The sequence below is a fragment of the Myxocyprinus asiaticus genome, chromosome 9 (genome assembly GCF_019703515.2).
Source record: "Myxocyprinus asiaticus isolate MX2 ecotype Aquarium Trade chromosome 9, UBuf_Myxa_2, whole genome shotgun sequence".
NCBI lineage: Eukaryota > Metazoa > Chordata > Actinopteri > Cypriniformes > Catostomidae > Myxocyprinus > Myxocyprinus asiaticus.
The window spans coordinates 31,957,834-31,984,135 of record NC_059352.1 but is presented as its reverse complement, the minus strand read 5'-3'; the positions used below and the strand labels follow the sequence as shown (position 1 = coordinate 31,984,135).

General features: G+C 39.1%; 1 protein-coding gene across 1 annotated transcript in view; it reads right to left on the bottom strand.

The window, feature by feature from the left end:
• Positions 1–17,027, bottom strand: part of LOC127446593 (netrin-1-like) — an 87,946-nt gene extending 70,919 nt beyond the window's left edge. Inside the window, exon 1 of the mRNA XM_051707639.1 lies at positions 15,575–17,027. Within this exon, the coding sequence (XP_051563599.1) occupies positions 15,575–16,595 (1,021 nt within the window). The 5' untranslated portion in view covers positions 16,596–17,027. The remainder of the gene's footprint in view (positions 1–15,574) is intronic.
• Positions 17,028–26,302: the final 9,275 nt, after the last annotated feature.

Below are 26,302 nucleotides of genomic sequence, written 5' to 3'. Positions count from 1 at the left end.
TCCGTAAAGTCTTCTCAAGCACATCCCAAAGACTTTCAATGGGGTTAAGATCAGGACTCTGTGGTGGCCAATTCAGGTGTGAAAATGATTCCTTTTGCTCCCTGAACCACTCTTTCACAATTTGAGCCTGATGAATCTTGGCATTGTCATCCTAGAATATGCCTGTGCCGTCAGGGAAGAAAAAATCCATTGATGGGATAACCTGGTCATTCAGTACATTCATGTAGTCAGCTGATTTCATTTTATTGCTGCATAATGTTGCCGAGCCTAGACCTGACCAACTGAAGTAATCCCAGATCATAACACTGCCTCCAGAGGCTTGTACAGTGGGCACTATGCATGATGGGTGCATTGCTTTATGCACTTCCCTTCTTACCCTGACGTGCCCATCGCTTTGGAATAGGGCAAATCTGGACTCATCAGACCACATGACCTTTTTCCATTGCTCCACATTCCAATCTTTATGCTCCTTAGTAAATGTATGTAATTTTTTCTGATTAGCCTCACTAACAAGTGGCTTTCTTGTGTCTGCACAGCTGTTTAGTCCTAATCATGTAAGTTCTTGTCACATTGTGCGTGTTGAAACATAGCCGTGAGTTCTAATGTCGATTTTTTATGATGTGACTTTACTAAATGTTTTAGTGAGCTCCGATCACGATCATTCAAGATTTTTTTCCGATCACATTTCTTCTGGAAGCTGACGGATCACTGCTATCCTTCCAGGTTTTAATAATGCGTTGGACAGTTCTTAACTCAATTCCAGTGATTTCAGCAATCTCCTTAATTGTTTTCTTTGCTTGATGCAGGCCAATAATTTGCCCCTTGAGAAACACAGTAACAGCTTTTCCATGCCTATGGGATGCATCTTCCGACATGGTTGTTTAAGAAATGAACCATCCATCTTTGCTTTAAGGATATTTACCATGGTTACCTAAATGGCATATATAGTTTCACAAGCAAATATACCACCCTATACAAGCCTACAAAAGCCAGACTCAGTAACTACACCAACAATTAAACAGAAAAAATAATTCTGAAGGAAGTATTAAACAACTTGAAGTATTTTGATTAGGATTTTGTTGTTACTGTTTTCACACTGTTTTCTCTGAAACTCAGCATATGAGCCAAACACAAAAACTCCACTCCATTCTTGTATTTGTCTTGGCTCTAATTTGTCTTTGTAATTTGCATTAAGACTGCAGTTATAATATGTTACATTTATTTGAGTCATAGAGGTATACCAAGGCTACAACCCCCCCCCCCCCCCCCCCCCACTCCCACACCTTGCCCACCTTTAAAAACATCTCCCAGCCCACCCATAGCGGCCTGTAATGAAACCTAATAAAGCTACTCTCAGTTCATGATGTAAAAATCTCTCACTCTGCTGCCCTGGCAGAGCTGTGCTCCCGTTTTTTCTCATTTCCATGATATTAATAATAATTTAGAAAATAATCTCTCCTTAATCTTAAATTTGAATGATTTTAGTTTTCTTTTTTTCTTTTTCTTTTTCTTTTTTTTTTTTTTTCAAAAGCATTCAAAGACAATTTCTTTAAAAACATCCTAGGGGAAAGAAAACTTCCACTAATTGAAGAATGGCCCATGTATAGATTAAGTGTTACTGTAGAGTGGTTGGAAATTAACTGTTCCACTGTATACTTCATCTCTTCACACTAGAACTGTATCACAATTGAACAATCCCTTCTCTCTCTATCTCTGTTTTTCTCTCGGCCTCTCTGTGCTCATTTCCTTTATACTGTATGTTTGGCTTGGCTGAAATTCCAGCCCAAACACTTGCCCTCCTCACACCCTAAGCTGACATCATCAAATCAGAAACTTTACCAGGGCAACAGTGTTCATCAAGACGAATGAACGTTGAGAGAAACATTCGTGGCGAGCAGTGCTCACAGAATGTGTATCAGTGTTTCTCCACTATTTACAGCTCTGTTTATGATCTGAGTTAACAGTGTACTGACACTTTAACTGGCTTCAAAACTGCCGCCAGAACGAGGGCCATGAATCCAGAGCAGCAGCAGACCTGCATTTCTCCTCATAAGGAAAGATGAGGGAATCTCTCTTTCCAGTCTGTGTCATCCATGTAGGAACTAAAAGAGGAACTTTTAAAAGACAAAAATATGATGTCCTGTCTGATACATGTGCATCTTCTCTAGAGAGTTTGAAGAGTGTTTGGGAAAAGGATCTAGGTCATGGCATTTACAATGCCGACTGGTCTGCTGCATGCAAGAATATGTATCCTAAATGTACCTCGCTTGGGTTCATGAACTCAATTATAAATTAATTAACAGAATATATCTCACGCCACTGCACTTAAAGAAGATGTATAGAAATTCTTCTGGTTTGTACTTCAAATGTAAAAAATATAAGGGTACCCTTCTCCACTGTTTTTGGTACTGTGATAAAATTGTGCCGTTCTGGATAAAAGTACATTACACTATAGAAGAACTCCTCAAGTTGCAATTTGATATGACCCTGGAATTGTTTCTATTGAACATGGGGGTGGAGACAGTGTTTGATTGCCACGCAAAACATCTTTTTCTAATACTGGTGTATCTGGCAAAGAAATTTGTATTGTTATTGTGGTCATCCCCTATGGTACCTTCTTTCAAAATGTGGATATCCCAGGCATCCACATTACTTCCACTTGAAAAACTTACTTATGATATACAGGTGCATCTCAATAAATTAGAATGTCGTGGAAAAGTTCATTTATTTCAGTAATTCAACTCAAATTGTGAATCTCGTGTATTAAATAAATTCTATGCACACAGACTGAAGTAGTTTAAGTCTTTGGTTCTTTTAATTGTGATGATTTTGGCTCACATTTAACAAAAACCCACCAATTCACTATCTCAAAAAATTAGAATACATCATAAGACCAATAAAAAAAACATTTTTAGTGAATTGTTGGCCTTCTGGAAAGTATGTTCATTTACTGTATACATACTCAATACATGGTAGGGGCTCCTTTTGCTTTAATTACTGCCTCAGTTCGACGTGGCATGGAGGTGATCAGTTTGTGGCACTGCTGAGGTGGTATGGAAGCCCAGGTTTCTTTGACAGTGGCCTTCAGCTCATCTGCATTTTTTGGTCTCTTGTTTCTCATTTTCCTCTTGACAATACTCCATAGATTCTCTATGGGGTTCCGGTCTGGTGAGTTTGCTGGCCAGTCAAGCACACCAACACCATGGTCATTTAACCAACTTTTGGTGCTTTTGGCAGTGTGGGCAGGTGCCAAATCCTGCTGGAAAATGAAATCAGCATCTTTAAAAAGCTGGTCAGCAGAAGGAAGCATGAAGTGCTCCAACATTTCTTGGTAAACGGGTGCAGTGACTCTGGTTTTCAAAAAACACAATGGACCAACACCAGCAGATGACACTGCACCCCAAATCATCACAGACTGTGGAAACTTAACACTGGACTTCAAGCAACTTGGGCTATGAGCTTCTCCACCCTTCCTCCAGACTCTAGGACCTTGGTTTCCAAATGAAATACAAAACTTGCTCTCATCTGAAAAGAGGACTTTGGAACACTGGGCAACAGTCCAGTTCTTCTTCTCCTTTGCACAGGTAAGATGCCTCTGAAGTTGTCTGTGGTTCAGGAGTGGCTTAACAAGAGGAATACGACAACTGTAGCCAAATTCCTTGACACGTCTGTGTGTGGTGGCTCTTGATGCCTTGACCCCAGCCTCAGTCCATTCCTTGTGAAGTTCACCCAAATTCTTGAATCGATTTTGCTGGACAATCATAAGGTTGCAGTTCTCTCGGTTGGTTGTGCATCTTTTTCTTCCACACTTTTTCCTTCCACTCAACTTTCTGTTAACATGCTTGGATACAGCACTCTGTGAACAGCCAGCTTCTTTGGCAATGAATGTTTGTGGCTTACCCTCCTTGTGAAGGGTGTCAGTGATTGTCTTCTGGACAACTGTCAGATCAGCAGTCTTCCCCATGATTGTGTAGCCTATTGAACCAAACTGAGAGACCATTTTGAAGGCTCAGGAAACCTTTGCAGGTGTTTTGAGTTGATTAGCTGATTGGCATGTCACCATATTCTAATTTGTTGAGATAGTGAATTGGTGGGTTTTTGTTAAATGTGAGCCAAAATCATCACAATTAAAAGAACCAAAGACTTAAACTACTTCAGTCTGTGTGCATTGAATTTATTTAATACACGAGTTTCACAATTTGAGTTGAATTACTGAAATAAATGAACTTTTCCACGACATTCTAATTTATTGAGATGCACCTGTACATCAAAAGTCTGATGGGTTTTGGCAGATTTGGGCTCCTCTTTAGGACTACGTTAAAAATCTCTCCTGATATTTCACTCTTCTTGTACATGGTATTATTTTTGGTCTTGTATGATCTCTTTTCATTTTGTTCGTATGTTTGTTGTTTATTTTCCCTTGTATACCAATAAGGCTGTAATTGTATGTTTATGGATAATGACAAAAATGACTAATAAAAACAAATATAATAATAAAAAGACAAAAATATACTTTTCATACAATTTCTATTGTGTTCTCTCATGCCTCTAACATCCTGACACTATTTATTTTCTTAATGCATGTTACTGGTCTTACTGTGAACAATTCATCCATGCACATTTGTTTTTTATATAAAAAAAAATGTGACCTCATAAGTTTGTATCAAAATGCAATAACTTGCTTTTCTGTTGATATGACTGGCTCTTCTCTGCTGATGTATGCAAAAAAGCAGTTTGTGTTATGTACACAAACCTGACACTGAAGCTTCAAACACAGGGATGGTGATGAGGTGTATTTTCGGCTGTTTACTTCCAAAAACCCAGTTCTATACCCCATACTTCCTTGGTAACGGGCCGGCTGGCTTGAATTTTTACATGTTGAAGGAGGAATAACAGTTAATTTGTGGTTGTGTTTGAGGTATTTCACACCTGAATGTTTCCAGTGGTGTTCACTCCAGAATGAAATGTTAGTCAAATGCGGAGAAAGTGGCTGGAGTTTATTCATATTTTTTAAACACCCACTGTGTCTGTCTCATGCTCACCCTGCCACGGTTGTCAGTTACATCATCGTTCAGTTCTCAAATTAGTGGAAAAGCGGACCTCTATTGAGACCTGTGTTTCTCTAATAACTGACTCTTGCATGAGCAGCACGGTGGAAAGGGGTATGTGTGTGCGTGGCTGTAAACTAAAGCCTATTGTCTATTTTTTTTAAAAGAGATGAGCTATTTGATATGTCCCACCCCTACTTCCTGTTTGAGTAGGAAATACATCAAAACACCAAATAGAACTGTGCTCGTCAAGGCACCTCACTGTGAATTTAAAGGAACAGTTCACCCAAAAACTACATATCTGTCATCATTTAGTCAGCCTCATATCTTTCAAAAACCCATTTGACTTGTTTTCTTCTGTGGAACACAAAAGGAGATATTTACAGCAGAATGTCCAAGCTGCTCTTCTGTATACAATTAAAGTGAATGGTAGTCATGGCTGCCAAGCAAAAAATGACTGTGTTGACTTACAATTCAGTCTATTCCTTACATAAAGCTACATATGGATTCAGAAGTCATATGAACTATTTCTATTGGGGCTTTTATGGGGCTTTTTGTCCTTTTTGAGGCTTGACAGCCCCTGATCCCCGTCGAGTTTACACTGTAAGAAAGAGAGCATTGTAGATTCTGCCAAAGTTCTCCTCTGCTTTCCCACAAAAGAGTAAATGACGGCAGAACTTAAATTTTTTAGTTCACTGTCCCTTTAAAGATTATTTTTCCGTAAACCATTCTCTTAGCAAAATCTTTGGGACTACAAGCATTTAGTTTTGGACATAGTGGTACAGATGTTTGTGATGAGCTCTTCACTCTAAATCTATTCAGCTGTCTCATCCCTGGCTGTAATCTCAGCAGTACATTCTCCTGGCAGACTAAATGGAAAATATCCGGCTGATGTTTACTCTGGCAGACACTGGTGATGGAGCTAAGAAACTCTGTTCTTGTGCATACATGTTACCTGGTAGAAACTGTCACTTATTTTGTTCTGCAATGTGACAGGTCTATAATGAGTGTGAGGGATAGATATGAAATATAAATGATGTACAACCTAAATAAGTAAACTAGAATTACTTTCAGTACAACTGCCAGTAAATTCAGAATAAAATAAGCAATGATTATCTAAATTATTCTGCCCCCATGTGTATAGAGGAAAATTCACTAATACTACTCACTATGTATGCCAAAAAGAAAAATTGCTCAATTGCTCACAATCATCTGTCTCACTGAATCTTCTTAACATCTCTCATTTAGTCTTCTGTTTTGCCACACCACAGCTAAGAGAGGCTGACACAAGCTTTCACTACAGAATAAAAGGATCAATTAATTAATTTATCTGTTTCTTCGCCCTGAGGGCCAGACATCAATAGGCGAGCAGACAATCCTCTTCTGTGCCTACTATAAACAACGGCGGCTGGCGCTGACTGAGGAAACAGGTATCAACAAGAGTGAGTCTGAACAGTGCTGCAGTGCTATGATTTAAGAGAGGTGTTAATGCCATCAACAGCGAAGTCAACTGTGTCTTCCCCTGGGGCTCATGCAAAAACAGGCAATAAATTACACAACACTATGATATACAGTGTGCTCCAAAAGTCTGAGACCGCTAGTGAAAATGTTTCTATTTCACAATATTTTCATCGCAAATTATATTATATCAGCAAAACAATTTGATTGAAAAGTTGCACTCATGCTGGCATGGACTCTTTGTGCAAAACCTGTTGTTCCATATTCTCCCAGCATGATCTGAGCATTTTCTAAGAGCATCTTGTAAATGTGAGTTAACATGGTTAATGTCACAAATTTGCTTACATTTTATTACTGGCACTCACTTTACATAATTTCTTTGTTTTAAATTGTTCTGTTTATTTCTAGTTTTAAATTAAGTAAATCCAAGATTTTTAATGTTGTCTCAGACTTTTTGGACCTCACTGTATGAAACAGCAATCCTTTTAGCTCTAAAATGCACAGCTAAGTGTGTGTGAACTTGTAAAGATGAGCCAGAATCAAATGGAATATAAAGTAATATAAAGGTGGTTATGTTGAGCCGTTGTTTAGTGGTTAACACGTGTTCCGACATGTTATGTTGTGGTGCTCATGCAGGCAATGCTAGCCAGACTCTGTCCATTTTTCAGGTCCCATAACCCCATTCCTCTCCCCATCATTTCCTCTCCTTTACTATCATTATCAATAAAGGTGGCAAAAAGGCTAAATATAAAATGCGGTTATAAGTTTTGTTTTTTTAATGATGAACAATTTTTTTTTTTTTTTTTACAAATCTGAGTCAGTATAATTCACTCTGCTGCATGAACACCTGCAGTTTTGTCTTCTAGGCAGGAGACACAGTGTTTGCGTGGAGACTGCGTTATTTCTCTATCACACTAACAATGCAGACAATGAGAGATGACATGTTCTGTGTTCCTCAGAAACAGCTCTGCATCTATGAGGTAATAACATGAACCTGCCTAAAATTATGAAGTTGTGGAATGTGTAGGAGAAGCAACCCAAAATCCACTGCCTACCCAAAGGAACTCATCTCCATTTTTAAACTTTTATATCTCTCTCTTTCAGAACCAAGCTCAAGGTTTCCTCTTCATGGGTTTGTAAAAGAAATCTGTGTTCCATTATGAATCAGACTAGTACTATCAATCAAAAGCCTCAAAAATGTTTTGCCTAGGGGAGGCAGAGAAAGTCAACTGAAATAGTGACTACACAGTCTCAACCATGCAGTTTAGTCATGCTTATTAGCATATCCTATGCAATGTTGAAGATGTTTTAAAAATGTTGGCCCGTTTTCCTAAAATGTTATGTTCTGCTGCACGATTGTGGGATTGAGCAATGTCAGTATTGATTCACACACAACAAACAGAAGAACTGCAGTTGTTTGGTTCATTTTGCATGACTCATTTTGTTTACCCATAAAATGCAGCAAAATATTGACATATCTGTGCATCATCTTTGTGTTATAAATATCTTGTCTGGCAACCAAAGCTCTAAGGCTGGTCTGAGACCAGCAACAGTGAATAAAACTACAACCTACAACAGTGAAAAAAAATATGCAATTAGTTTCTCTTTGCAGAGCTTTTCATTTTAATTAATCAAGTGAGCTGGTTTAAAACAGATATTACAGAATATCAAGGCAAACAATAATATGTACTTTTACTTATATTTAGCTGAATATTACATTCCTCTCATATGCCTCTCTATTTTCAGTGCATATTCAACCACATCTAAAACTTTCCAAATTATTTGTTCATATTATTTTTTTATGTCTAGTAACAGCAAGGATATTCCTGACTCAGATTCTTATTGAATAATGTGATGATTAAATTAAAATCTTCTGCACCCTCAAATATTCTCCTTTGTGTTGGAATAGTGTCAGAAAAAATGCTTTAAATGCCAGACCCAGCAGGCTGCAACTCTTGCGAGAAACATGGCTCGGTATTCTCTGTTTTATGAGCCATCGTTCTCCCTAATATCTTTGAATCCTGTCAATGTATTCGTTCATACACTGGCCTGCAGCTGTCAATGTGTCCGTGCATAACAAGCCAGATCATTTTATTTCAAAACAATCTTCAAGCATTCTGACTACAGATGTAATGGGCAAGGGAACATATGGTAAGATGGGGAGACAGTTCTTTGGACAACGTTGAACATTGTGAGACTGATGAATAAATTGCTTTGACTCACATTTACAATAAGCTTTGGTATCCAATTACCCCAATGTGGACAATTACCATCTAAAACGAAATCATAGAAAAATAATGTCAGATATCTATACTTACGGTAATATCATTTTTAAACAAAATCAAACATGAATCAGGACTGAAAAGATATGTCCAGCCAAAGCTATTCTCTATTAAATACAGTATGAACATCCCAACAACAGGGCATGACAGTATGACCTACATACTGAACATGCATATCCACTCCCAAAATCGAATCTAAAACTGTTCTGAATATGAGCACAAAGAGAAGAAGCATTATCATATTCTTATACATACCATATCGTGTGTGTATGTGTGAGCATTACGTGTGCTAATGCTCATGTTTCCGAGCCTTTGTGTTTGTGTGGTGTCTAGTTAAACGAGATGCAGATGGCTGGTTTGGGCCTAGTGCACTGCAACCTGGCATGCATCAGGCTAAGTTTGCTGCAGAGTATTCGGCTCTAGAGCCAAGCTCTCCTTTGGAAATATATTCACCCCCCTGCAGCAGAGCCCCAGCTTGGGCCTTCCGCCAGCACTGATCTCGCCAGGAGGTCTGGGCCTTCTCAAAAACACACAGCCTACCCCACAGGTTTACAACAGCCAGCTTAATGCACCCTTATATCTCTGGTTACCTGCAGTGGTTGGGCTTGGCACTGGGCTTGTGCATCACAGTCTGAGTCCACATTCTTTAAAAACATTGTTTTAAATCACTCTTCCTGTCTCCAGCAAATGCATGTCAAAAAAGCTGCCAGTTGATGTGGAGTGACTAACATAAAAGAACTAACGAGCTTGCTCACTTGGTAGTGGAAAACACTCACATAGTAAAATCACAAACAGGTGGTTCAGACTTTCTAGGTGTTTGTGTTTGCTGCATTTGTTTGATAAAGCCAAATTCACATCTCCAGGTTAAAAGCTGGATGAAAACACCTCCACAAAGAAAAATCTTCCACAAAAACCACATGCATATGAGAAGGCTTGTTTGTCTGCGGGTCACCAAACAAGTTAAACACCAGTAAACACTGATAACCATTCTGGGAAATGTGGTCACTGGATTAAAGAAATGAACCGCTACACATCCAAGATGTGTCTTGCAATTTGTCCCCTTTGAACAGTAGTGAGGTAGAATACTAAGGCAGCAGACCAAAGTACAAAATCTCAGTTTTCTCACCTCACAGTCTTACCCTCTTTCACTTGATAGGTGGGACTATTTGATCCATCTGCAGCTTTGAAGATTAGAGAAGCCGATGTATTAAACATGTGGCAGCTAAAACATTAACTAGAGCCTTCTAGTTTTACTGGCATAGGAAAACACACAAACACAGAGATACATCATGGTGGATGGACTGTCTAACACACTAATTTAACACACTGCTGTATTGCTTAACTAAATATAATAAATATATGATATATACTCAAATCTTTTTTAAAGTATAGGTTATTAAATATCAGTACTGTTTATGTTGCTTCAGTTTAACAATGTGAAATTTGGGAAGAGCAAAATAATGGTGCTTAGTTTCCTCTTATCCGTGAATAAAATGTCCTAGGAGATTAGCCCGGTATGGGGCCACTTAATTCATGCCTTCAGCATATCAACCTCCAACGCCAGTCAAGAATTTCAGAATCATGCCCAAGAGAGCTCTAAAACACTTCCAAGTGTGCATTTAATGTTCAAGGAAATCATGCAGTAACTATGTGAGACAATCTGTTCAAACTGGCAGAGTCATGTTGCGGTTTGGCATGTGAGAGGGATGCTAGGGGAGTTAAATTTAACCTGGTGACAGAGAGACAAGCACATGCAGGAATTACTCGAGAAATGATTTAAAATCCTGACAGTCATACACTGCTCTTCAGAGAGCAAGGAGAAATAAATATCCTTGTGATGAGGAGGAGGGCGTGGCCAGGCCATGAGGGTGCATGGCCAGCGCTGAGTCACCTGCTGTAATCAGCTGGGAGAGGGATAAAGACGAGCCTGGGGCGCCAGTTTGAGAGAGACACACGCAGCCGCTGTGTGTGTGCATCTATGTGTTTTATGCTATGTTCAGTTCTTTTATGTCATTAAAGTTATGTTGACTGTTCTGCTGGTTCCCGCTTCCTCCTTGCCCATCCTTACCCGTTACACTGGTGCCGAAACCCGGGAAGGAGGGATTCGCTGTCATGGAGTCCTCGCAGCTACCGTCTGCCAGGGGACGGAGGAGTCGCTGCTGGCCGCCGGGAGTCAGAGGAACCGGTGCCGTCCGCATAGAAGGGGAGGAGCCGTTCCGTCCACCAGGGGTCGGAGGACTCGCTGCCGTCTGCCAGGGGAGGAGCAACTGTCATCCACTAGAGGGTGGAGTGGCTGAGGACCAGGCGACGGCGTGTCCGGGGACCGGCGAGTGAGTTTTTCACTCTCTCTCCTCTCTCTCTCTCTCTGTCTCTCCCCTATTCTCTTTCCCTCTCTCCTCTCCCTCCCCTCGTCTCTCCCAGGGCTCCAGAGAGGCGGGGAAGACCTGCCGGCAGAAGGACGGCCAGAAGGGCAACACCTTCCCTCCAGGAAGGGAGGGTATACGTCATACCAGAGGTTTCCCCAGCCTGAATGGGGCAGTTGAGGAGTGTGACGAGGAGGAGGGCATGGCTGGGCTGTGAGGGAAACCAGTTCAAGAGACAGACACACAGGGCCGCTGTGTGTGTGCATCTATGTGTTTTATGTTATGTTCAGTTCTTTTATATCATTAAAGTTATGTTGACTGTTCTGCCGGTTCCCGCCTCCTCCTTGCTCATCCTTACCCGTTACAATCACTTATTCATCTTGCATTTGTACCACAGCCTGAATATGGACTCAAAAACTTTTCTGTCATCAAGATAACATTCCTTCCTTGAAAACCATTCTCCTCTGTGCTCACAAACTCTTTCATCTCTTCAACATTTTGCTTCCCTCTCAGGCCCTCTCTCCAGTCCTCTTCAGCTTTCTTTCCTCCTGCTTTTGGTTTTCTGGTCACTATACCTTCTGCACTTCTTTCTGAAATAGTAAAACACTCACTTTTTTGCCTCCTCTAGTCTGCTCCAGCAAAGGATGAGAGAAAAATATGTGTTCTCTCTGTCAGAAATACAGCAGAAGAAAATGTGAATACATAAAATATATATTGCAGAGGCTTCCCTCAAGTGGTCTTGCCCTCCTCACTCTGTATTCTCTGTCATATCTTTGGACTGTAGCTCATTGTATTAAAAGCATTATGCCTCTAAGTGGCATAAGATGATCAATACCATAAAGTAACATTAACAGTGCACTCATGGGTTCATATGGGTCCTTTTTCACTGGAGGATCCAATCAGTTAAGTGCAGTTCAAGTGAACTATGTTTCTTTGCGGCCATGGATATTGATCACTATTTATTAAACACTCTCTATCAACAGCCCCCCCAACACACACACACACACACACACACACATATTTAAAACCTTTCTAATGAATTTCATTATCTCTGTTGAAATCATTCTCTCCAACACTTAATCTTATAATATTTTGTGGTTCAACATTTGCCTGCAGTTTACAAAACAAGTCAATAGAATTTATGGCAAATCTTCCAGTGTAACTCAAACTGGTGAAATTTCTTTTGAGTGAGATAAAAGGGAGTTCAGTCTAGTGCATGAACACATATTAAGCCCAATAAGGATAATTAGGTTCACACACTGAAATAATACAAATAATACATATTTATGTTTGGCTTATAAGTGAGAGGTAGTGCGTGTTAGTGAGTCTATACCTACACACTCTCACGGCGAAATTTTATGGATTCATACGACTTTTCTCAGTTTGGCTAATTCGTATGATATCGTACGACTGCACTCGTATGAATTCGTATGACTTTTACTACAGCCAATGACGTCGCTGGACATCGTTTCCATCTAATACGTGACAATTACTTGCTTCTGCACACACAACAGCTTCCTATCATGTTTACACACTCTACTGATTGGTTAAGTTTAGATAAGGGGTTTGGGTAAGAGCATAATATTAATAAGTATGTCCTTAACGCCTCGTGCGCGAAACTCACACTTACTTCCGCATTAGACATCTGGGCAATTGCACCTGATGAAATCGTACAAATTTATACGAACGAACTCGTACAAAATCATACGAAATAGCCAACTCGTAAAATATGTATGAATTTTCATGAGACTGAGTTGTCTATACTGTAGGTGTTTGATTGCATTTAGCCCTCACACACAAAGGTTTTCCCGTGGGCTCTGCCCTCGCTCAGAGGTGTCACAGGGCTCTTTCTTCTCCTGTTTAAGCTCTGTTTGCTTTAACGTTGCCCACCCCTTCACTCCTCTCTTTTCACTTCTTCCCTCCTTTTCATTCTCTTGCTCTCTCTTTTCAGTTCGGCACTGGATCTGATGGCATGGCGCTCAGGAAAACACAGCCGAGGAATGTTCGGCAAAAGCGTCGACTTGCTGACAGCAAGATGGATGCTGTGAGTGACGATCTTTTGTGCCCCACACAAGACACACACATGCAGGCCCATTAAAAATAAAGTGTCAAGAATACAGCGGAACAATTCATTTCTCCTTTGCAACAGTCATGTCTAAACGGGTCTGTTGACTTTTCCAGTGCAAAGATACATGTAAGATTTGCTCAAAGAGTGAAGAGGAAGAAAAGAGAAAGAACTCTTTTTTTTTTTAGATGAGAAAATCAGTCACAAGAGTCATTGAAATGCAACTGGGCAGGTGCAAAATTTGCTAAAAAAAAAAAAAAAAATGACAAACAGACATGTGGGGGATGATTACTTTAAGTTAAGATTCAGTTTTGTTTATGCAGGAAGAGACATTATTTGCATGTCCAAATGACAGTGTACCCTCATTAGATACAAACTGCGGAAGTTATGCTGGTATTGCACTGAATTTATCTATTTTCATATGCATAGGAAAACAGCAATTAGAGTTATTAAGATATTATTAAGATATAAACTCAAAATGTAATGCATTTAAGTAACATAATTTTTTGGTCATGGTTTAAGATACATTTTCCCCCCCCACAGACATTCAGGGCCAGCTTTATTTTTTCAGATATTGTATATACATTATCAACATTTTCGATATTAGTTCTATTTAGTTGTAAGGGATGTTTTAAATTACTAGTATTTTATGCATCTGTTGTATCAATAAGCACTGGAGGTAACCACTTTTAGTCCAGAGATAAAGTTGTTATCTTTCAGGCTGCCGATAAAGAGACTTTGTTTGATCCAGCATAAGAGCAGCCAGACACTTCAGTGGAAATTATTATCCTACAGCTAATTATGAGAATTATGAATGAGGTTTACATATGTGTGAATTTATACATGAATTTAATTCAGCCCAATTATGATTTTTATTTTTGCATAAGCAATAGCCTTAATATTCATGTTTATTTCTTGTTTCCCCCAGCTAAATTTACAATGCAGCTGTACTTGTTCATTTTGAAATGTGTATTTTGAAATGCGTATGCTAAATTTATTTTTACAAATGCTTAATAAACTAACAATGACTATAACAACAACATTAAAGATATGGCTTACATGTAAATAAATAGTTGGTAATCTAATTGGCCCCAAACTGAAAGACTAAATAAATTCGATCATTTTACAGATTTTAATGGAAATGTTAAGGTATAAGATTTTTTCTTATTTATTTATTTTTTATTTATTTATTTATTTATTTTATTTTATGTATATGTATTTTGTTTGTATTCCAGTTCGAAATTAAATTACATTTTACTGTAGCCTGATAAAAAAGTAGTGTACCTTTACTGGATATGGCTGATAATGCATTTTAATGCCAGTGAAAAGAGTGACTGCACTAGTCGGGCGGCTCTTTTGCGTTCTTTTATCACATTATTCTTTAGACGACAAAATATGTGTTGTTTTAATCTTTTCGCTTTAGTCTAATCTAAAGACACCTGTTCACTTTTTATAATCTAAAATGTTTTGGTGCAAAATATTGTCACCTGATATGTCCTTAAATATGCATTTTTTATTTATATATATATATATATATATATATATATATATATATATATATATATATATATATATATATATATCTCGCATGTGTAATTGCTTATGAAAATAAACATTACCAAGTACCTCAATGTTACAAGTTAAATTGGACAGTAACATATTTTTCTCAAATCTCATTTGACAATTATTCAATAAAAATTCCAATCATAGTTTGTAAAATTAATTGTGTAACATAAATTAATATTAAAATAATTTAAATAGTAAAATAGGCTATTAAAAACGAATTTAATAATATTAAATTTTATGCCAAAAAAAAAAAAAAAAAAAAAAACAGACTGAAAAACAGCTAGCCTATAAAACTTGTCAAACAAATTAAGTTGGACATTCATTATTATGTTCTTATGACATTAATCATAACGTAAAGCTGTTCGATGCCGAGATTGGTGAAAATCGGCTCCAAAACTGTAATAAATGTTATTATAAATAATAATAAAAAACAGGGCTGATAACTGGCTGCTTACTTCCAAAGCCATCATTTTAAGCCTTTAAACAAGACAGATTTTTTTTTTTTTTTTTTTTTTTTTTCAATCATTCCCTCGAATAATTGCGCTTTACTCATGAATCTCAAGCTTTACTGTCATGGTACTGAACGTACCCTTTACTGCGAAATGTATGCATTTAAAACGAAAACACTTTTCTTTTGCCAATCATGGTTGGTTTCTAAGGCATCTACAATAATGCGCACAGAAAGATCAGTTGTGTTTTTGGTTAGATGAGATTTTTGCCCATGGCCAAAATCGTACGTATACCGTATACGCGCTTTCAAGAGATGATCATGAAATAAAAAGATGGACCTACCGACACATTCGTTGGCTTCTCTGGCGGTTGCACGCTGCCAGGGTCGGTCATAGTGAAACGGTTTGCATCTGTCACACTCTGGACCGGCTGTATTGTGCTTGCACTCGCACACGAGGTTTCCATCCCGGTCTTTCACGCACCGTGACGCGTGTCCATTACACTTACATCTGCCGCCGACCTGCAGGTCTGACACTGCGTAAAAATAGGAATCTCTGGCCAGCTCCGAGTCATCCTCGTTTTCATCTCCGAAAGTGTGCAGTCGGCTGAAAGTCACCTTAATGTCAGTGGCGGTCACCCAGTCCTGAAGTACGGGTGAATTATCAAAGTCGTGCGCGGAGGGTCGACCGTCCAGGGTGCTGAACGCGATCAACCCGCCGGAAAGAGGGTGCATGTCGGTGTGAGAATCCGTGCAGATGGCCTCTTGTTCGTTTTGCTTCGTGATGGTGGCTTTGCTGGGTTTGTTGTACATCTTTCGACATTGGGTCGAGTAGTACTGGAAAGGCACCCAGGACTTGCCGTAGTCCATTGATTTCAAGATAGCCATAGACTCTGGTCGAGGTGAGCAAAACTGCAAACTCACGTAGGTCACCTCGAATTTCTTGCTCAGGGATAAAGTTAAAGTGACGTTTTGAGGATACTGAATGTAATTTTCCGACTGCCAGCAGGTGAGATTATGAGGATTATTCAGGTCGGTTAGGTATGCAGGTGGGTGATACTTCTTTGGGTCCGATGCGTCGCACGTGTAGCAGTTTCTGTGCCTGTCATCCCCTTTCTCAGTCACCACACAGTACCGACTCGGTGTTTTGCCGCAGGTGCTGGACACACGCACTTCCTTCCCGAACGCCGCGTTCACGAAATCGGGGATGCATCTTCTGGGATGACCGTTCTCGTCGTAACATGGATCCGGTGGGGAAGTCTGAGCGGCGAACATGCTCATGCCGTATCCGCCGACAGTCCCTTTGACCATACAGTAGAGAGTCACCAAAGTGACCAAAGCATCTGCGATCCTCAACATCATCATCCGCCTTTCCTCCGTCTCCCCTGTGCTGAAACACACAGTCGTGTCCTAGAAGATGATGCACTCACTGTTTGCAGATGTTACAGCGGGGGAATCAATTGACAGTCTGAATGTGATCAATACAGAGCCGATATGACACCGCGATCAGACCGGTGCCAAATTACCAACTAATCTGAATCTGATTTAAATATAAGGGGAAAATGCTGGATATTCGATCTAAACCACTACGGAAGATCCGAAAATGTTTACGCTTTCACAATTAAATAATTTTGTATTATAGACTGAAGAATCTCCGCACAGGTCACTGTACCTCCGTCAAACAGCTAAGCAAAAGAAGAAAAGTAAGATAAAACAGCTCGTGCGGGCTCTCTTATTCCTTGTTTTAAACACGCGCTTTCACTTGTCTAGTTCTTGAATCTCTGCGTATGTAGAGGGTGCAAGAAGATCCCGTTAGTTTGAGCTCTAGTGAGATGAGACACTCACGTTTCCCCCCTCTCCCTCTCTTTGTATCTGCTGTGTGGAGAAAGAGCAGAACGCTTCTTTACGCAGGGCTTTGAGCGCATTCATCTCCAGCAGTGACACTTGAGAAAACAACGACATCCACTGGTAGATTATCAATAAAACCAGAGGAGACTAAGGAATAGAATAGAATAGAATAGAATAGATCAGTTATTTATGATGTTATTATTAGAACAAAATAATTATTCAATGCGTTAGTTCTAGAAGACCTTATTTATTTTTTTATTTTTTTGATGATGATTCCGTTTACAAAATCGAGGTTTAAAGAGAAAGTGTTAATATGTTAATTTTGTTGCAATAATATTATTATATTATTATAATAATGTAACTTATAAATTAAGTAACAAAAACCGGCACTACAGTAATAATGTTTTTTTTTTTTTTTTTTTTTTTTTTTTAAACAAGACTTCACGAAATATAAATTTACATATCATTTATATTTAGGGCATTTACATTTGGGCTATAGGTCTAGGTCAAATAGTCAACACTATAAAATATTACTATAATATCCATCCACAGAACATGGCTATCTTTCTTGAAGCACTAAGTAGAATATTAGTAGCACTTAAGTAGTACTTAATCTCTAAACCGCGTTTCCCAAAAGCATAGTTATCTAAGTAGTTCGTAAAAACGTTGGTAAATTAACGAGAGTTTTGAACAGCTCTTAAGTCCATTAAGTGCAACTTAAACGTATCTTTCTGGCATCTTCACAGTTTAGCAAAGACAATGGGGCATTTAATAAATTGTATTAATATATTTTGATCAGTGGAAAGCCAATGTAATCTATTTCAGAGGATAAAATAGTGTTGAAAAAATCGCTATGAAATCAATAAGCAGTCTCCGCAGTCTGCGCATGCGACGTGATCTAAATGAATAGACACATAATACAGTATATTAGCCTTCTTTGATAAGCATAAATGTAATGACACAGAAAGACAATATGTTCTTATTAAACAGATTAAGAAGACATACTTGAGTAATGTGACCATGCAGTTTAAAACTTAAATAAATATGCCTAGTAAATAATTAAAATTTGGTTAACCAAGGAGATTAGAGTGAGAGTGTGCATTGAGAGATTCCCTCTCTCTTTTCCTCCTCCTCTTCCTCCTTCCTCCAATGGATGTTTCAAATCGGCTTGCCTATAGTCTTTTTACAAGGCAGTAAAAAATCGCATGATGCATAATGGCAGTAAGGCTACAAGTAGCATACACAGTGCCTCGTACTCTAACCAGATGATTTATCAATATTTATACATGTCCATGAGTAGTTTAATACTGATGTCCGTCATTTTAATCCTGTTATGTGTGCATTTGTTCAGTTTCCAGTCAAAGGAACAAAACTTCTGGCTTAGGTGAGAGCCCCTTATGATTCACAAATCGCAAACATTCACATTGCATGCAAGACGGCTTAAGACCTGAGAGGCCCATGGGTCGGTACACCGTGGAGGCCCCCCAAGACGTGTTTACGCTCACCTTTATGTGCTACAGGACCCTTGTCAGATTTGGTTGGATTTTTCAAATAGATGGAAGAAAGGTTTGTAGCAATGTCTGACACGGCCAATTATATGTACCTTTTTAATTATGATCCGATTCAAAATCATGCATTATTATTAGGGATGTGCACAGTATTCAAATATCAAAATCACTATTCGGTTTTTCTGCACGTGAGCTCTTCAACCCAATCTGAGTCCGACGGTACCCGACAAACTACAGGTTTTGGGCCAGGTTTCAAGTGAACTTTATGGCGAGTTACGGGCTGTTGTTCACACGTGTGTCTGCGCTGTTTTTAAACTGTTTTTCTATGTAAACACGCACTGGACGGACGTCGTTGATCGTTGCGCCGCGCTACAACTCAGGACAGTGGCATTTTTAGACACTGTATTACGTTTAAAAGAACTTTAAGATTTATAAACGTGTACCTGTTTTCTATTTCACCATTTGTTGCGCTGCATCAAACTTTTTCAGCGCTGGCATCACAAATCAACATTCTGATGAATTTCAGGTTGCAAAGAGGACTTCATGTGACTGTTACACATGATTCCAGAATGTTTTTCACCTGGCAAACTTTCAGCGCTTGTTAAACTGTGAGCCAATATTTTATTAATCTATGACTGAGCATCAATACATCAATACACCGTCTTACTAATGCCATCATTATTTCTTTATTTAAATTCTGTAATAGTTAATACATTTCGGCGCCTCGACAAGGTTACAAACAACTTCCATTTTTGTTAGTATTTCTATATTATTTTCAAGTTGAGAAGACAATCTCCTGGACATACTGGCCAAGGTGATCAGCACCAATTTGGACTGGATAGCTCCCATAACGAATTGTATAAATTCAACTATATAACGAGCAATCTACATGCTGGTTTGGGAAACAGGCGTTACTCTGTCGTAAAATAACGAGCGACGTTAGTTAAAATGATCGTAAAAGCTTAAGTTGCAACGTTATCGGGAAACCCAGCCCATGACATTTGATCCTCAAAGAGCGTAATAAAGGCAGAGGCTATTTACACTAAGTGTAAAAAGCAACAAAACGCATCTTCTTTGCACTAAGTGCAAATAGCATTAGATGCTATTTGAACTCTAGTGCAAATGTGCAAATAGTGGCAGATACTCTTGCACCCCTGTTTAAATACTAACATACAGTATAGTGGCATCACTGCAGCATTTTTATTGTGTTTATTTGTTGTCCCACAGACACCCCATCAACCCCTACCCCTAACCCTTACAAAAATTAACCATGGTTTTACTGCAGTAACCATAGTAGCACCATGGTATTTTTCTAGTAAAATCATAGTAACCACAAAATTAAACATGGTTACTATTAACTACAATTAACAACATGTTACTGTAGTAACACCATGGTTAGTATATCAGAACTACATAGTTTTCACCAAAACACATGGTTACTACAATATTTCAGTAAAACCATGGCTAATTTTATCCAGATCAAATCCTTCTCTCAACTCCCAGACCTTCACTGTGATCAAATCACTGTGCAGAATCTCTTTTATTTATTACTATAAGCAGTAGGCTATTATAGGAAATATTATGGATTACTGCATCAGTCTCAAACATCTGCTGATCAGGACCACATCAAACCACATCGATGTCAAACCCTCGCCGCTCAAGAACAACCATAACAATAACAACAAACAATTGCGGTAGGTCATGGCATCCGCTCATGTTATTTCTTCCTGCATTGCATGCCACATTTACTATAGCTTCTTCTGTCAGCAGTGAGGGATTTACATGTGATAAATGTAAGGAATTAGTCAGGCTGACAGAGAAGATTAATGAGTTAGAGACATGAATCCGAACGCTAGTGGAGGTCAGTGAGAAAGAGAAAACGGTAGATACTGTTTTGGATGCGGATAGTACAGCGAGCGACACACACACTTTGGTTCTGGCTGTAGAGCCCCCGCAGCAGAGTGTAGGGGTGACATCTCGGCGGCATACTCGCTCAGCAAAGCGACACCACTCTCCCGTTCATGTTAGGGTTTCCAATTGATTCTCCTCACTCAGTGATGCACCCACTGAGAATCAAGTTGAAAGAGCCTTAGTAATATGTGATTCTATTGTAAGGAACGTGGAAATAGAGACTCCAGCCACTATTGTTAAATGCATTTCGGGGGCTAGGGTGTCTGACATCAGACCAAATTTACAAGTGCTGGCTAATGCTAAACGTAGATTTTCTAAAATTGTTATTCATGTCGGTACTAATGATGTCTGGCTTTGCCAGTCAGAGATCCCTAAAGATAATGTTAAAGATGTATGTGAACTTGAAAAAACAATGTCAGACACTGTAATATGCTCTGGCCACCTCCCTGCTTGTCGCGGTGATGAGTTTTATAGTAGATTAGTGTCACTGAATGGCTGGATGAAAAAATTATTTCGTAAGTACACTTTTAAAAGTATGTTCCCCAACTCTTCGAATTATTAAATAGAACACCTGTTTGTTTCATCAGACTCGCCATTACTACGCTTTGTCATTCAGGATCGCGTTTACCATTGTCATTTTTAACTGGAAATGTTGACTATATAGAGACAACAGATACCGTATGCTATGTATCAGGGAAATGTAATCTAGTATGACAGATAAAAATAGACAATGATGGAAATTTTACAACTCAGTAGTCAGATATTTGTAGCACATCCTCTGTATGTGACCTGTAAATCTGGCATGTCAATGGCATGCAGAATACAGTGCATCCGGAAAGTATTCACAGCGCTTCACTTTTTCCACATTTTGTTATGTTACAGCCTTATTCCAAAATGGATTAAATTCATTATTTTCCTCAAAATTCTACAAACAATACCCCATAATGACAACGTGAAAGAAGTTTGTTTGAAATCTTTGCAAATTTATTAAAAATAAAAAACGAAAAAAATCACATGTACATAAGTATTCACAGCCTTTGCCATGACACTCAAAATTGAGCTCAGGTGCATCCTGTTTCCACTGATCATCCTTGAGATGTTTCTACAACTTGATTGGAGTCCACCTGTGGTAAATTCAGTTGATTGGACATGATTTGGAAAGGCACACACCTGTCTTTATAAGGTTCCACAGTTAACAGTGCATGTCAGAGCACAAATCAAGCCATGAAGTCCAAGGAATTGCCTGTAGACCTCCGAGACAGGATTGTATCGAGGCACAGATCTGGGGAAGGGTACAGAAAAATCTCTGCAGCACTGAAGGTCCCAATGAGCACAGTGGCCTCCATCATCCGTAAATGGAAGAAGTTTGGAACCACCAGGACTCTTCCTAGAGCTGGCAGCCTGGCCAAACTGAGCGATCGGGGGAGAAGGGCCTTAGTCAGGGAGGTGACCAAGAACCCGATGGTCACTCTGACAGAGCTCCAGCATTTCTCTGTGGAGAGAGGAGAACCTTCCAGAAGAACATCCATCTCTGCAGCACTCCACCAATCAGGCCTGTATGGTAGAGTGGCCAGACGGGAGCCACTCCTCAGTAAAAGGCACATGACAGCCCACCTGGAGTTTGCCAAAAGGTACCTGAAGGACTCTCAGACCATGAGAAACAAAGATTGAACTCTTTGGCCTGAATGGCAAGCATCATATCTGGAGGAAACCAGGCACCGCTCATCACCTGGCCAATACCATCCCTACAGTGAAGCATGGTGGTGGCAGCATCATGCTGTGGGGATGTTTTTCAGCGGCAGGAACTGGGAGACTAGTCAGGATCGAGGGAAAGATGAATGCAGCAATGTACAGAGACATCCTTGATGAAAACCTGCTCCAGAGCGCTCTGGACCTCAGACTGGGGCGAAGGTTCATCTTCCAACAGGACAACGACCCTAAGCACACAGCCAAGATAACAAAGGAGTGGCTACGGGACAACTCTGTGAATGTCCTTGAGTGGCCCAGCCAGAGCCCAGACTTGAACCCGATTGAACATCTCTGGAGAGATCTGCAAATGGCTGTGCACCGACGCTCCCCATCCAACCTGATGGAGCTTGAGAGGTCCTGAAAAGAAGAATGGGAGAAACTGCCCAAAAATAGGTGTTCCAAGCTTGTAGCATCATACTCAAAAAGACTTGAGGCTGTAATTGGTGCCAAAGGTGCTTCAACAAAGTACTGAGCAAAGGCTGTGAATATTTATGTACATGTGATTTTTTTTCTTTCGTTTTTTATTTTTAATAAATTTGCAAAGATTTCAAACAAACTTCTTTCATGTTGTCATTATGGGGTATTGTTTGTAGAATTTTGAGGAATTTTGAGGATCCATTTTGGAATAAGGCTGTAACATAACAAAATGTGGAAAAAGTGAAGTGCTGTGAATACTTTCCGGATGCACTGTACAATGAACAAGAACACAGGTCAGGCCATATGAGGGGAGCAACAAGCCCTGAGTCTCTATTCACATACTTTCTATCAGGGGCAATTTTAGGATTTCAATCTTGGGGGGCTCAGCCCACAATGAGACTATGACCCCGTTTCCACCTGGTATTAAGATGCGTTTCGGGTGATCCTATCACAGGTCATCCCTAAATACAGGTCTAAACGGAGTCTAAAACATTTTGTGATCGGATTACAAAAACCACATATGAATGTGGTAAAAATTGCATGTGACCACATGGCATTTGAGGTGTAAATGCTAATCCATCCTGTATGTGTCCTGGCAGCAAAGAAGAACCACCCCTCATCAGTCAATCAACCGCTGAGCTAAAACAAGAGTTTAAATTTAGCCTGTTATGAGCGGTTTTGAAAGGAAATAACCGTCTGATCGGAAAATTTAAAAAAGCGGATACATACACAATCATGAGAGCTTCATGGATCTTCTTTGGTGTGTCTGATATAAACACAGAATATAAGCACATACACCTGAAGTGCCTTTAATGCAGATAATCCACTAAAATAACGGATAATTATTCTTGACATGTTGCGTTCGTGCTTAGATTAAATTCCAGCCGCATCTGGGAGAAACAGCGCACCATTTTTTGCCTTCTATTTGTCTTTTCTGACTTCGTTGTGCTTTAATATCATGCAGTAACACATGGATATAGTGACTGGTGTAGGTTGTCATGAAACAGAGACACTCCCCTCCAAATCCGAACACAAGTGGTCACAGGAGATGCATTTAAACTACCAGGTGTAAACAGCCATTTGTCTCACCTGACCACAAGTGATTGGATCATCAGAGACACATCTTAATACCAGGTGGAAACGGGGTCTATAAGATGTGCATATTTAATAATTTCCACTCTGTTGCATAGATAGTGTTTTGATTTGTAAACTGTGTTTTCATTCAAGCTATAGCTAATTCATTTAGAATATTGCCATTTTCTATAATAAACATTTATATTTATACAAGTACTACAAACCGAAATCTCTTGAAGAATATGGGCGCGTCTCAATTAGCTCCCGTATTTCAATAGTCAGGGCACTGATCAGGGAGTTGGCCATTTCTAGGGCTGTCTCGAGTGCAAAATCGTTGCAGTGCACTGAAACTTTCGTTCCATAAAAATTCCCAGAATGTACCGTAGAAATCAGGGAGCATTGTTGCTCACTTTGTCCTCATACCGGAAACGTTGTCATGTCTTCTGAAGTCTTTTAAGTAGTTAGAGGACGCACGCAAGCGTAAAGATATGATGTCAAAGCCTTATTTTCTCTTTAAAAGACAATTATCTTTCATCCTTAATGCTCGTGCAAGTTAAACAATCTTTTAAATATTAGAGTTGTTTAAAAAAAGATTAGAAATACACTCCTTTGTATATTTATTTCTTCATTTATGCCATTTATCTTTCATTACACTGTACGTTTAAATATCTACACCAGAAACGCACGATAGTGTCATTTATACAGCAGTGTTGCTGATTAATACCAGCTGTGTTTAAAAGAATGTCGTAATCATTTTTGCAGGTAATTGAGTAATAAGTGTCCAATGCTCTGTGGATCAGTACCCCTGCCGAATTCATGTTCACTATACTGATTCACGATATAGGAAGCAAGGGAGCTGATTGAGACACAATTGGTCTTCTAAAGCGATACGATTGCTTTTGGTGCGAAAAAAAGATCAATATTTAAGTACTTTTTAATCATCACTTCTAGTCAGCAAACAGTATGCGCGTGTGATGCAATCGCTTTGGCATGTACATGTGAGAACTGACGCACGTGCGACACACCTGGAAGAGCAGCACTGTTTACAACTGAGAAGGAGGAACGCTGTACAGAAGCTTTGTTGGTTTTGGTTTAGATCTGTATTTGTATCTGTTTGTTCACTTACAATGGTGCGTTTGTGTGCTTATCCTGAATGTCTCAACCAAGAGAAAAACGTGAGATTACGTCCATAACATGCCAACGTGAAAACGTCACACAAGAGACCACGTGAACTATGCCCGCTCGTTAATGTGCATACTGCTGCTAACAGAAAATTAGGATTTATAGTTAAAAGTACTTATATATTGGTCTTTTTTCACACCAGAAGCGATTCGCTTTAGAATACATTAATTTAACCACTGGAGTCATATGGATGACATTTATGCTGCCTGTCTATGATTTGTGGAGCTTCAAAGGTCTGATCACCATCCACTTGCATTTTAAGGACATACTGAGCTGAGATATTTTTCTATTTTTCTTCAAATGTGTTCTGCTGAAGAAAGAAAGTCATATACATCTGGGATGGCATGAGGGTGAGCAAATTATGAGAGAATTAGAGATGTGCCTGAAGCTGAATACCCTATTCGGAAAGGCACGAATTATGAATTCAAAACTAATAACGGACTCATCCGAATAATATAAAAAATATAAGTTTGACTGATAATCCAAGAAACACAAGCATAAAGCGACATTGAAAAATTAACATATTCTAAATTACAATGACTTTATGAATCTGTGTAGCCAATATTTCTAAAGTGTAATCCTTATGAATGAAAATGCGCACTGTGTGATTTCAGATCGGATTGCCACGGTCTCGACTCCGTTTGAGGTCTCTGTAAATTGTTCGCTTCTGGAGCTTGTCAAGTGTAATATTAACTAAGATACGACATCATGTACACTTTCCACTTCCTGAAATGTCTGTTAATGTATCACACGGTTCACACTTGATTCACATGTATTCATGTATAGCCTAAACCAGACCGCGGTGTTAAATTCCTGACCTGAAGTGATGATTTCACATCGGAGCTCATCTAGCCGTCTCTTAAAGTTGAGCACATTTATATTCACATAAGTTTGTAGGCTATTTATATTGATTTATTATATTTCATTTAACGCTTGAATTTGTATTTATTATTCACTGCTAATGTATGCTTGACATTTCACATTTTACTTGACACCTCCTGCCTCCAGAATAATGTTGTTATACATGAACAGACAAATGAAAATTCTGTTTCAGGCAGATATTAATATCAGAAATACCAGGAGAAAACAAAGTTAACAACATATTCCACATTTAATGTGGCCAACAAATTCAGCTTCATCTGGTAAGAAAAAATAAATAAATTATAATTTAATTAAATAATAATTGTAAAATGATAATAATAATAATAATAATAATAATGCAAGTAGCGTTAGATGCCATTTGCATTCTAGTGCAAATAGTGGCAGATACTCTTACACCCCTGTTTAAATACTAACATACAGTATAGTGGCATCACTGCAGCATTTTCGTTGTGTTTATTTGGAGTCCCACAGACACCCCACCAACCCCTACCCCTAACTCTA